This window comes from Pristiophorus japonicus, chromosome 17, assembly GCF_044704955.1.
Source record: "Pristiophorus japonicus isolate sPriJap1 chromosome 17, sPriJap1.hap1, whole genome shotgun sequence".
Classification (NCBI taxonomy): Eukaryota; Metazoa; Chordata; class Chondrichthyes; family Pristiophoridae; genus Pristiophorus; species Pristiophorus japonicus.
The window spans coordinates 26,536,088-26,550,336 of record NC_091993.1 but is presented as its reverse complement, the minus strand read 5'-3'; the positions used below and the strand labels follow the sequence as shown (position 1 = coordinate 26,550,336).

At 43.9% G+C, this 14,249-nt stretch overlaps 1 protein-coding gene across 5 annotated transcripts in view; it reads right to left on the bottom strand.

Moving 5' to 3' along the window:
* The window catches only part of anp32a (acidic (leucine-rich) nuclear phosphoprotein 32 family, member A), a 42,196-nt gene that overhangs the window by 27,674 nt on the left and 273 nt on the right, over positions 1–14,249 (bottom strand). Inside the window, exon 1 of one of the 5 annotated variants that reach the window (XM_070858506.1) lies at positions 12,661–12,702. The exons of 1 other annotated variant lie outside the window; for it this stretch is intronic. In XM_070858506.1, coding sequence (XP_070714607.1) covers positions 12,661–12,693 — 33 coding nt within the window. In that variant the 5' untranslated portion in view covers positions 12,694–12,702. Of the gene's footprint in view, positions 1–11,163; positions 11,242–11,729; positions 11,911–12,660; positions 12,703–14,249 lie in introns of those variants that run through there. 3 more of the 5 variants (XM_070858505.1, XM_070858508.1, XM_070858507.1) reach the window with 3 other exon arrangements.

Genomic DNA, 14,249 nt, shown 5'->3' with positions numbered 1-14,249 from the left:
GATCCCATGGCACTATTTCGAAGCAGGGGAGTTATCCCTGGTGTCCTGGGACCAATATTTATCCTTCAACCAACGTAACAAAAACAGATTACCTGGTCATTGTCACAGTGCTGTTTGTGGGAGCTTGCTGTGCACAAAATAGGCTGCCGCGTTTCCTACATTACAACAGTGACTACACTTCAAAAAGTACTTCATTGGCTGTAAACAGCTGGTGATTGTGAAAGGCGCTATATAAATGCAAGTCTTTCTTTCGGATATTGAGGAGAACTCCATTGTTCTTGAAACAGGACCATGGGATCTTTCACATCAGCCAGTTTAATGGCCTACCTCTGCTCTGTAGATTCTGCGCTATTCCGTGGATGACCCATTTACTCAGTGGGCAGAGGCAGCTGGATGGCCCAGGACTTGGGCTGCTCGCCAAAAGATACCAAGCTAATTCTAGAACCACACCTTCCCAAGACTCAAAAACATTAGTACAAAAATAAAAAACCCTCCTGATCTCCTTTTAGCTGCCAACACAATGTGTTTACACAGAGCACTGTACAGGGAATTCCAACTTATAACATTCAGTTAACCAGGAATGCATTTCCACGGGTTCCAAGCCTGCACTCGTCGAAGCACACCAGGTTCACAAAGCACTAGCCCAAGCAGCAAGCCAACAGTCCATGCTTGGATGAAACTTTAAAATCTCCACACGATACCCAAATGTAGTACAGGTTGAGTGTCCGAAATCCGGAAATCTCAGGACCAAGGCCGTTCGATATTTCCGGATTTTGGACGTGTCTGCCTGGGTCGAGGTAGGTGGGGTCAGGCAGCCGAGGTAAGGCGAGGGGAGGAGCCAGGGCAAGGTTGGGAGAGTCCGGATTTCGGAACATTTTCCGGTTTCCAGATGGCCCCATCACGGATCGGCCCGGTGTCTGGAACATTCCGAATTTTGGAACTCCAGATTTCGGACGCTCAACCTGTATTCATTCTTGCCTGCCACATTTACAAGTTGTCTGATAGGCGAATCTCTTTCAAGTGAGACACATTTTCACAGGTGCAGCAAGCAGGTTACGATCTTGAAGTATATCCTCCCATTCCTGGGATGTCGGAGGCTGGTCATAATTGTAGCTCGGAACCTCGAGCATTTCTCCAACAATCCCCACAGTTCCTGGTTCGGACTGTCGTCACGTGGCAAGCACGAAACAAGTGGTCACTGAAAACATTTCTGAACCGTGCTCATGGAGTAAAGATGCGGTATTTGGCAACTTAATGTTCTGGGAAGGGAGCTTCAACCTGAAACTTGCTCAGCAGTGTACAGGGAGGTAGAGATACCTGCATTTGCAGAGTGTTTGGGATAACTAAACCCACAAGGATACCCGCTTTACTCACCAATTCCAAAATCCAACAGCCCACAATCAGCTTCTCCTACAACTTGCCCCAACAATATGTCTGGGCTGCGGCTCATGCCCAAGTGGGATTAGGCTGGATAGCTCTGTCGGCCGGCGCGGACACGTTGGGCTGAAATGGTTTTCTTCCGTGCTGTAAATTCCTATTGGCTGGCAGTCAAAACTGCACGCTACAATTAACACTGACATTCTTAAAAGACCAATTTTGCTTATTTGCTGTTATGAATGAAGCCACCCGCTCGTGAGCAAGTTGTTTGCAGTCTTGATACTTACAAATTAACTCAAAGCTCGACTGATTTTGGATTAATTCTGTATTTTTCAAATCAAAAAGTACCAGAGTAAGCACCAATTAAAAAAATCCCTCCTTATTTTCACACAATCTTAACATGCGAGATAATTCTCCTCCGAGAATGCAAGAAAGGAGTGGACAAGAGAAGGCCTCCAGCTCATCTTGCACCTACCACCTGAGTTCCAACCTATCTAATTAAGAGGTAAAGTTCTCACAATTTCTTCCTGACCAAAGACAGTGAAGTAAACATATAAGATTCTGAGGGGGCTGGACAGGGTAGATGCAGAGAGGATGTTTCCCCTCGTGGGGGAATCTAGAACTAGGGGTCATAGTTTCAGAATCAAAGGGGACGTCCATTTAAAAAGGAGGAGGAACTATTTCTTCTCCCAGAGCGTCGTGAATCTTTGGAATTCTCTGCCCCAGAGAGCTGTGGAGGCTGGGTCACTGAATAGATTTAAAAAAGGTGGAGATAGACAGATTTCTGAACGATAAGGGAGTGAAGGGTTATGGGGAACGGGCGGGGAAATGGAGCTGAGTCCATGATCAGATCAGCCATGATCTCATTGAATGGCGGACTCCTGCTCCTATTTCTTATGTTCTTAAAACTCCGCAATATCCATAGCTGGCTGCACTTCCATTCCTTTTTCCAAGTAGCGTTTCCACAGCCGCACCAACCATTGTGCTGCCTGGATTATTTGATCAGGTTCCAATAAACAAACCCAAGGTCAAAATTCAAAACATCGCAGCATAAAGTTGCAACCGATCATGTCCCCGTATGTGCGAGACACCGATAAAAGCTCAAGCTAACAGTTTGGCCACAAGTGAATGCTTCCCAACAGCGACTATACATTGAGGATATAAATCATTTAATTCATTAAAAGAGCAATTTCACTATTAGGTAGAAGAATACTGCCAGTTTCTTAAAGGGCTGCCAACTAAAAGCAGACCAAGAATCCATACAGCTCAGCCTGACTTGGAGAGAGGGAAGAGAAAATGTCCCAAGACAGACAGATTTTTGAACGACAAGGAGTTATGAGGGAAGGCGGGGAAGTAGAGTTAAAGCCAGGATCAGATCAGCCATACAAAAGCAAAATACTGCGGATGCTGGAATCGGGACTAAAAACAGAAAATGCTGGAAATCTCAGCGGGTCAGGCAGCATCTGTGGAGAGGAAGCAGAGTTAATGTTTCGGGTCGGCGACCCTTCGGAAAGAATGGATTCTTAACAAGCACTGAAAGGGGGAGGGGAAGAACAAAAGGGAAGGTCTGTGATAGGGTGGAAGGCAGGAGAGACTAAAAGGGATGGTGGCCCAAATTCAAATGCTAATGCCAGGAGTTAGAAAAACATTAGTCGAGCCATGATTTTATTGAATGGCAGAGCAGGCTCAAGGGGCCAAATGACCAACTCCTGCTCCTGCTCCTATTTCTTATGCTCAGTACTTCAGTCTTTCAGCTCCCGAGGCCTGTGATCACATTTGGAAGACGGTTAGGATGAATGTCTGTCTGCGGGCCTCAATGTTCCTTTCCAAGATCTTGGGGAGTCAATACAGTTCCTGATGAATGTGGAACTACAGTGGAAAGCTGCCCACAATTGTCAAATACGCTTATTGCAGCAGCCACGTCTGGAGTGTAAAATGAAATGTTACACTAATGCAGCAAGGGGCAAGGTAGTTCTGCTTTTCATCTAACCATACTCTGCCTGACAGACAACAGTACCGGAAACAGATAATGCTGCATTCCTCGGTGGTAGTACATTTCTCCTGTGACACAACGGCAAAAAACTGCTCTACAGAAATGATTGAGTTTTTTTTTTAAATATTAATAAAAATTATTGAACAATCTTGAGTGGCTTAGCATCAGAACCTTGCTGTCGATTACAATTAGAATTTTCTTCACCCTCCCCAATCCAAACAAGTGCAGACAATTTGCAAATAGAATTTTTTTTGGAGTCCAGCAGAATCAAGGGATATGGGGATCGGGCGGGAAAGTGGGATTGAGGTCGAAGATCAGCCATGATCTTATTGAATGGCTCGAGGGGCCGTATGGGCGACTCCTGCTCCTATTTTTTATGAATTCAGCTTTGAGAGTATGGAGTTCATACACAGGTTCAACTTGTCATCAGGCTCACTCTTAATTTTCAATTGCTCCTGGGGTGGAAAAAAAGTCACTTTGGTTAATCATTACAATGATGATCCCAGAAAAAAATAAAGTCTTTTTTTGGGGGGGGGGGCAGTATTATGAAAGATTTGCAGTATTCCCCACATCCAGACTGTATTAAAATCAGGATTAATAGAAACATCTATACTGATCCATCTCAGCTAGTGGATGCAAGCTTTGAATTCAGCAAAGCCATCCGGAAGGGGATTGGGGGCCGAAATTGCCCCTTTGTTAAAGCTCTGTTACCGCCTCGGAGGTAACGGGGCGGTAAGGTGGCGGGCGTGATCCATCCGCAATTGCCCCCGGCCTGGACGAACCCCTCCCTGATGGTTCAGTGGGCGCCACGGAGACCTCATTGGGCCTCACAGCGCCCCTCCCATTCTGGTGAACTGGGGGGGGGGGTAGGGGTAGAGGAAAGAGCTGCAACACATTTTTTGGGTAGAGGTTTCATCCAATGTTCTCGTTGGGTTCGTGGCCATTTTAAGGGGCTGCACGGCCAGTTCAAAATACCGCGCGTAAAGCAATCGCGGGTTATGTTCCCCTCCTTCACCTCTGGGCGGAGTTCAAATCTAGTTCCAGCTGATGAAATGAAAGTTCTACCCTCCACTTTTGATGAAAGCGAATGGAACTGGAAGCCAACTTTCCGGCATGGGTAGGGAATCAGTTCGGAGGTAGGTGACCAAGTAGGGATAACAAACTTGGTGCCACACGGAATAGTTCAGGCGAACAGCACAGATGCATTTAAGGGCAAGCTGGACAAGTACATGAAGGAGAAAAATAACTGTAGAAGGACATGCTGATAGGGTTAGATGAAGTAGGAACGGTAGCATAGCGGTTATGTTACTGGACCAGTAATCCCAGAGGCCTGGACTAATGATCCAGAGACATGAATTCAAATCCCACCACGGCAGCTGGGGAATTTAAATTCAGTTCATTAAATAAATCTGGAATTAAAAAGCTAGCATCAGTAATGATGACCATGAAACTACCGGATTGTTGTAAAAACCCATCTGGTTCACTAATGTCCTTTACGGAAGGAAATCTGCCGTCCTTACCCAGTCTGGGCCTATATGTGACTCCAGACCCACAGCAACGTGGTTGACTCTAAATGGCCCAGCAAGCCACTCAGTTGTACCAAACCGCAACAAGAACAGTTCACCACCACCTTCTCAAGGGGCAACTAGGGAATGGGTAATAAATGCCGGCCTTGCCAGCGACGCCCACATCCCACGAACGAATAATTGTGTGTGTATGGAACATAACACCAGCAGAGATCACTTGGGCCGAATGGCCCATTTCTGTGCGATAAATTCTATGTAGCTCCAAGCGCATGTCCTCCAAACTGAAATGGCTCTGGGCAGTATTGGCCTTTTCACCCAGAACATAAAACTGTCCCTAATTTTGCACTAAATAGTAACCATGCCAGCAAATGGGAGTGGAAATCGGGAATGCCATACGGTGTAGAGTGATTACTCTTTAGGAATTGGGGCTACGGCAGATTGTTGAGGCAGGGTGAAGCAAGTTTTACTTGGTCACATGTACCATAACTGACCTGACCATCCTTTATGTTGACACCCGGTGTCCAAAATGGAAAGTGCTCCATCTCCCAGCAGAATAAACCTTTGCCAATCCATCCAAATATTCTGTTCCAATCCATCCAAATATTCTGTTCCATTACAATTACTGGTTGAACCTCCCTTATCTGGAACCCTCGGGACCTGGCCTGTTCCGGGATAAGGGACTTTTCCGGACGAGGGGTGGTCACATTAAATTGGATGGTACAGGTACTGAGCAAGGGGATATCGGGGCTGGCTGGCTTGGGGCTGAGAGCACAGCAGAGAGATCATGGGGGTGGGCAGTGGATCGCGGGGTCAGGCCAGCGATTGTGGAAGTCAGCAGCGAGGAAGGACTTCAATTTGTTCATGTCAGAGTTCTGCGCATGCGCCACCCAGTGGCCGGGGATGGTTCTGGACAAGGGGTGGTTCCGGATAAGGGAGGTTCCACCTGTATACATAAATCGCTTGTTTGCTACTCTGAAGATACTGCCACTCAACATCATGATTTCTTCAACCAAAAAAGTCCATATACCGCCTAGCTGGATTCAAAATACTTCCAAGTGTTTGCATCATTATCGTAACTCTGGTCATCCATTTCATGCTCCAAGTGGGGTGGCATGTACATAGGCCAGACTTATCAAATTCTTAATCTAGGGAGCCAGTGAAGATGTGCACATTTCAACATCTCACTTCAAGGCCCAATATCACAGTAGTCTAAACATCCAGATTAGAATCTTTTACACAGAGAGTGAATGCAACACAATAAGCTACACTTAGCCTGTGCAACAGGCTGCACTTGTGAAAATATTACACGTGAACGATCTAACAGGCAGCATAATAAAAAAGGCACAAACTCTGGTGTTCAAGATGCACTGTTGAGGTATAATACTTCAAAGGATGAGCTCCAATGGCTTGGCCTTGCCTCCAAACAAAACACAGTTCTTAATTTTTTTTTACAAAAACAAAAACTTAAAAATACTTCTGAATTTCACTGTATAGAATTCTATCCCACATATTAAGAAATCAGCCCGCAAACCATAGAATACAGGTACAAAGACATGCATTTATATATCGCCTTTCACAACCACCGGACGTCGCAAAGCGCTTTACAGCCAATGAAGTACTTTTGGAGTGTAGTCACTGTTGTAATGTGGGAAAAGCAGCAGCCAAATTGCGCACAGCAAGCTCCCACAAACAGCAACGTGATAATGACCCAGATAATCTGTTTTTGTTTTGTTGGTTGGGGGATAAATTTTGGCCCCAGGACACTGGGGATAACTCCCCTGTTCTTCTTCGAAATAGTGCCATGGGATCTTTTATGTCCACCTGAGAGAGTCAACAGGGCCTCGGTTTAACGTCTCATCCAAAAGACGGCACCTCCGACAGTGCAGCACTCCCTCATCATAGGCAGTCCCTTGAAATCGAGGAAGACTTGCTTCCACTCAACGGGAGTTCTCAGATGACTGTACAGTCCAATACAGGAATTACAGTCTCTGTCACAGGTGGGACAGACAGTGGTTGAAGGAAAGGATGGGTGGGGAGTCTGGTTTACGGCACACTCCTTCCGCTGCCTGCGCTTGTTTTCTGCATGCTCTCGGCAATGAGACTCTAGGTGCTCAGCACCCTCCCGGATGTTCTTCCTCCACTTAGGGTGATCTTTGGCCAGGGACTCCCAGGTGTCGGTGGGGATGTTACATTTTAGCAAGGAGGCTTTGAGGATGTCCGTAAAACATTTCCACTACCTACATGGGGCTCGCTTGCCGTGTAGGAGTTCCGAGTAGAGCACTTGCTTTAGGAGTCTCGCGTCTGGCATGTAGACAATGCGGCCCGCCCAACGGAGCTGGTTGAGTGTGGTCAGTGCTTCGATGGTAGGGATGTTGGCCTGATCGAGAACACTGACATTGGTGCATCTATCCTCCCAGGGGATTTGCAGGATCTTGCGGAGACATCGTTGGTGGTATTTCTCCAGCGATTTGAGATGTCTACTGTACATGGTCCAGGTCTCGAGCCATGTGGAGTGTCAGCGTAGATTTATGTGCTCAAGTCCCTGGCGTGGGACTTAAACCCACAACCTTCTGGCTCAAGAGGAGAGGGTGCTACCTACTGAGCCCCAGCTGCACGTGGGTCACTCGAGGTCCAACGTTGCAACAATGGCACCCACCTGCCATGTCAATTAAATCCTCCACTGAAAACAAAATGGAGATAATGAGGGGCGCCTGAATAGCACAGCTGGCTAATACGCTGACCTTTCACTCTCAGGACCCGAGCACAGACTGACAGCTGGAGTCTCCATATTCCTGGAGAGCATTGGCCCACAAACGCGCCATTAATTCTAACGTCCATCTCACTCGGAGGCTACAAACTCTTAATATAGGTTCAGGGGAAAAGTAACACTTTAACCCTGTAGCTGGTTATACTCAATGGCCTAAGAATGCTTGATGCCAACAGTCTGAAATTAATAAACTTTCATCTCCCCAGTATTAACATCCCTTGCCTTGACAATCTAAAAATAGAGTTAACAAAAAATTCTTCAATTCAAAATAGTCATAATTTGAGCAGTATATTCTATCACCCTATACTGAAGACTGTTGTTTTGAATTATTTCCCCCATTCCAGTCATTCGTCAGTTTAATCGCCCTTTCAACTCCAAGACACAAGATGGAAAATACACAGCTAACACCACAAACTTGTCTTTTCTATCGATCAATGTTGACAGCCCTGCTGTGCACTTCCTGCACTCTGTATCCCAAATCCAACACAAGAAATAGGTACGTCACACCAGCCTAAACATACATAAGTTAGTCACACTGTGTGACATGATACACTGAATGACCCATGGCAATCCACCATTAACTCGCCTTGTCACCACAAACCAATTGAACACAAACTTACATACAAGAGTTATATAACTTACATATATAAGTGCACCCAAGTCACACCAGCAACAAAAACAATGCAAAAATGTTTTAAACAATAATTTAGATGTAGAGCCAAGTTATGTAACCGCAGTGTCAAATTGCAGGCTGCACAGCCCTTTCTTGGCTCAAGTGTTCTTTAACAAAGCCACAATGGGCTCATAACATAGCCCCCAAATTACAATACAAACAGATAATTGCTCTGTCGTAATATAGGTTTAAAACTTGTAACTACAAGAAACTCGCTACAGGCTTGGGAGGACATATTTTACAGGGCCTTGGTGTGATTATACCTAGCCTGTCACTCTCATCTATTTCCCTACACTGTAAATAAATGTTAAGATTCACACTCAGCCACACATTTAAAAACTTTTCCAAGCAAACTCACCTCCTCCCACATACACAGAAAAAATACACCTGCCCTAGTGAACAGCACTAAATACAACCCTAATTTTGGCCAATTTCATTAATAAAAACAGATTATCTGGACATCACATTGCTGTTTGTGGGAGCTTGCTGTGCATAAATTGGTTGCCACATTTCCTACATTACAACAGTGACTACACTTTTTAAAAAGTACTTATTTAGCTGTAAAGCACTTTGAGTGGTGAAAGACGCTACAGAAATGCAAGTCTTCACACACACACACACACACGAGAAAAGACTTGCATTTATATAGCGCCTTTCATGACCACCGGACGTCTCAAAGCGCTTTACAGCCAATTAAGTACTTTTTGGAGTGTAGTCACTGTTGTAATGTGGGAAACACGGCAGCCAATTTGCGCACAGCAAGCTCCCACAAACTGCAATATGATAATGACCAGGTAATCTGTTTTGTGATGTTGATCGAGGGATAAATACACACACACGCATATCTCTCACACACATACAAAAATATTATACAATATGTAAAATTAATGAACTATCCACACACATTATACATCTCAAAATAATTATACAATATATAAAGTGAAATAGCCACACACACTTATCACACACAATTATACTAGAAAATGAAAATATCCATATATACGCACACATCACAAAATAATTAACTAAAATTAAAATATCCACACATACACACATCACAAATTATACTATATAAAATTAATGAAATAGCCCACACAAAATTATACAATATATTAAAATGAATGAAATATCCACACACAAATTATACTATAAAATATCCATATACACAAAATTATACTATAAAATGAATATCCATACATTCATAAATTTTATATATTGTATAATTTGTGTAATAGCCACACACATTATACAATATATAAAATTAATGAAATATCCATACACACATGCCTGAAACAGTCAAGGCAAACGCCCGCATGTGTTGTGTGTGGTTATATAATGAGCCCCCCCCCCCCACACACACACACACACACACAGAGTGGAGGGAGGGTGGGAGGACCCGTTGACCTTGATGAGGAACGCCGGATTGTTGCCGCTGCGAAGTTGCAGAAAGTCGCTACATCCCACAATTGGCAACATTGCAGAGCGCCAGCGCGGCGGGCCAAACTTCACCAGGGCTCACTCGCCTTTTAAAAATATGACTTCTTTGCAATATTTGACCCCTCCACCTCCTGACCTCCCCCTTTAGCCCTGGCTTGAAAATCAATTAGGCAGCTTCTTTAAAAAAAAAATCAACCAAAGATTCTGAAATAAGCTATTTAAAAAGATAATTCTGCTGTGCCAAGGAGTTGATCCCAATTCTCTCTCTGTCTTCCAGCAATAAGAATCTTCTCCCGAGAGGGGGAAGAGGGAAAGAGCTGATGGACTCGATTTCCCCAATGACGTAACCTTACTGTATTTTTGTCCTTGCAAAAAAATGATGTTTTTTTTCTCAGTCTCACTTCTGTTACCTTTTCCCTGGCTCCATCATCACCCAGATTGTTTGCACACACACACGCCGGATTATTAATATCTCCCTTCTCCGCGGCCAGGTCAGACAAAAAGCCCCCTTGAAAAGAGCACGATATTTAATATTCTGCATTTCTGTTTCCAAGCCCTTAGTAAAATGGCTGCCGTCCTACTTTATGCTGGGTCGGATCCCGCCACCACGGTGCAAAGTTCCAAAGTTGGCCCCAATTTCTCTTGTCACTGGGACTAATGAATATATATATATTTTTAAAATCATTAACACTTGCATTTCTCTTCGCTCCTCCCCCCCCCCCAAAAAAAAGGACTGCACTTAAATGTCCTTTTTAAAAAAAAATAAAAAAAACACAAGAGAACACTGCTTAAACTGCAAACCCAACTCATAAAAACCACCCTCCCCTTTTTCGGTGACTACCAACGTTACAAACACATCAATTGAGGAAACGTACAGCTATTCTGTTTTCACCCCTCACTCCCTCCCTCCCATTGCAAACCTGCTGGATCTCGCCCGCAACCAGATCATTTAGGGATCGAGGTATTAAAAATGTAATCACATTCTCCACCCTCCCTTTCATAAAAATACTTTTAATACACTCGGTAAATTTAAATATCCCATTCTCCCTCTTTTTTAAAAAAAAAAGCATGTGTAATAACCTAATCAAAAGTGAGAAAATAGAACTTTGTGTCACAGTCGGGGCGACTCGAATTTATAATCGCTCCAAAAGGTGAAATTTGCACGTCTCAGTTTTAAAATCTCAGTCTCCTGTGTATTTTAAACATATTTACAGTATCCGAAATGACCCACACTGGGTTCTCGTGCACGCCTAATGCAGATTCATGTCAAACAGCAACTATTTTCGTCCCACCACAAGGTCTTTTGCTTATTCTAGAGATTTGATTTCCAAAGTTAAAAGAACTAGAAGCTAAAAAATAAAACACTCGAAACATCAATCGAGAGACTGACCTCAACCATATCGTCCCCTGAACCTCGGATTGTTCTTCGGAGCACTTTATAATTTTAGAAAAATATCCGAGAATGGGCGCGTTCATGACTATGAAGTTGCAAATATGGCTCCCCATTCTCCCTTACTTGATCACCGATAGGAATATCTCGTTGTATCTTTAATTAAGTTTCTTTCACACGTTTTGTAAACTTCAAACCTGCCCCTATTTTTCTTTTAAAAGAAAAAAAAGTTTGCCAAGCTCCAGCAATATTAAGCAATCAGCGTCAGATACACTCTTGCAAAAACTCTTGGTGCATTTCATCCAGTCGGCTTCCCTGGGCTTACAAATCTTGCTGGCTACACTACTTAAAAATGTAATTAAAATGTAATAAATAAATACACACACACCACACACATACTTAAAATATTCCATACACTTGCAAGATTGCAGAGAAGGCAGGTAAGGGGGGAAAATGTATAAACAGACAGGACCCCCCCCCCCCACCCCACACCACAACACCAACACCAACTATTTTTCCTCTTAAGAACATTCTTAAAAGTTTTCCTGACACAAAACAAGACTTACATCTGAAGGTGTCCTATTCCGTAGTTCTAAATGAATTCTTTTCTTCATATCCATCTTTGCCACCAAGGCTGATTTACAATATGTAGACAAACGCTGGTGACCAGAATGCTGTTTCACACAGGGCGAGAGCTGCTTGCAATACAGACTCAGGCCACTACACCGCCCAGCCAACCCAACTTGATCACCAGCTCCCAGGAGGGATTCGGCTCCTCTTGATAGACATGCCGGCCCGCCAATAGGATCCCGGCCTGGCCCGCCTCCCCCCGGGTTTTTACCAATCGCGGGAGGAGCAGCAGGGGGGCGGGAGCTGGGAGGGAGCTATTAAGTTCGGTTGCAGCCAGCTAGAGATGTTCATTGCATTAAATGGCCCTGGTGGCAAATGGCGTCTCATAATATGGGGAGTAAATATATTGGGGGGGAGGAGGAATGAAAAATATTTAGCACCTTCTCATTCCACTGAAATTGCATGTACTAACTGATCAGACCAATCTTTTATCATAATAAAACTACATACATATAAATTAAGCACACCATTGTTCCAACTTACAGTACAACCAAAAATGTTTTAAGTTCCTTACCTGTGAAAGTTCAGCAATTATACAACATTAAATTTTTGCAATGTGCATTGAATTTTTGCAATATGCATGGAGCAACATTTTTAAAAAAGGACACCAAGTAAATATAGCTACAGAACCCCCCCTGACTTAAAACATTTTTGTGGGTCCCATTTTTTTTTAAAAAGGCTAATTGGTGGGGAGGCGGCGAATATACAACTCCCCATCACGTGGCGTATTTGTTTATTTTCAAATTGTCTTAAAACGAATGCATCCTCGATTAAAAGCAAATTAAAAAGCATAGTTTAAAAAAAACCACATTAATGCAAGTCATCAAAAAACACACCAAGAAAGCAGCCAAACAAGCAGTCGCTTACTCTACACACAACAAAATGGAAGGGCATTGTCATGTCATGAGGAATACAAGGCAACGTCCTTCGACCATGGTTCTTCATTAGCATGCAAAAAATTTAATTACCTTGTTGTCCAATAATTGTGAAAATAAATACTTTTTAAAAAAAATGCAAAAAATCTCAAATCACTATCTTTGCAAACCGCCACGTGTGCATATATTTGCAACTATTGTACATAATGCACAGCAGCAAATGAAAGTGCATTAAGTTTTAATGTGCGTCACGGGCAAATTTTTTGCAAAGTACCAAGTCACAGAGCGAGGGAGAAAAAAACCTGGGACACAACCCAAGGGGGCAAAGGCTGTGGGCTGAGTGACGTGCCCGATAACCAATCAGAGGGGGCCGTTTGTGAGCGACAGGGGCGCATGGCCAATCAGCGAGCGGCGCGCCTGATTGACAGCGGCCAGCAGCCAATGGGCGGCGGCCGATGGGGGCGGGACCCCGCGTCCAATCCGGCGGCAACAAATACACCGGAGGGGCCGGCCCGGGCGCCATCTTCGCAACATTAACAAAATAACAAAAAACATTAAAAATTGCAAATTTCACAACTGCAAACCTTTCGGTTCTCGATGCAACTTAGCGAGTAAATGAAGTAGTATTACCTACAGCCCGCGGGCGCTCTCTGGCGAGCCCCAGCGCCGCGCTAGAGGCACAGGAATGCTGGCGGAGCAGCAAACTACGCCACACTTTCTCAAGTCTGCTGCAACGCGGCATGGCCGTCTTTCTCTTAATCGTGCATTTGCTTTGCAAAAAATACTCATAGGCAATCATGCTTTTTTTTTGCAAATAAGAACGTCTTCTGCTCAAACTTTCCCCGACAGCTGGAGTTTGCAGCGAACCCCACCCTGCCAATTTCCACCCCCACCCCACCCCACCCCTTTTGCACAATATTTTTTAATTCCATGCGCGGATCACCTTCCAATTTTTTTTTCGGCTGCTGGGGTGTGTCAACCAGGCTGGCCCCCCTTCGACCGTGTTTGCTGTTTTGCCAGCGATTGCGTGCAATGGTGTGCGCAAATGATGGGGTTTGAAGCGATTCTTTAAAACGTCTGCAAAATGCACAGCACTCGCTTTGCTCCAACACCCCTCTCCCCAAGCAACCTCTGACTGTTCCTACCCAGCACCGTTTCATTTTCGTTCATAATTTGTGGATATTTTTAAAAAAGGAAAGGAATAACATTGCACGATTTGCAATTGCAACTATTTAAAAATAAAATCATCTCGTTGCAAAATATATGAAAGTGTTACTTTTAACACGAGTTTATTTCAGGTTGGTTTCATTTCAAATCGCACTGATTTAAAAATTCTTCAAATACATTCTTGTGCCCATATATGGAATGAATCTGCACATTAATTAAATACTATTGAAGTTGCAGGCTGTGTTTTGAGCTATACATCTTTATCTTGGAGATGCCCGGTTGACAGAACTAATGCAAAAAAAAAGCTGTAGTTGAGCACAGTGTATAAATAATAAAGATTTTTTAGCTTTACCCTGCTGAATGAAGCAAAATTTTAAAAGATTAAGAAAGGCTTTCAAGCAAGGTTAAAGGAAA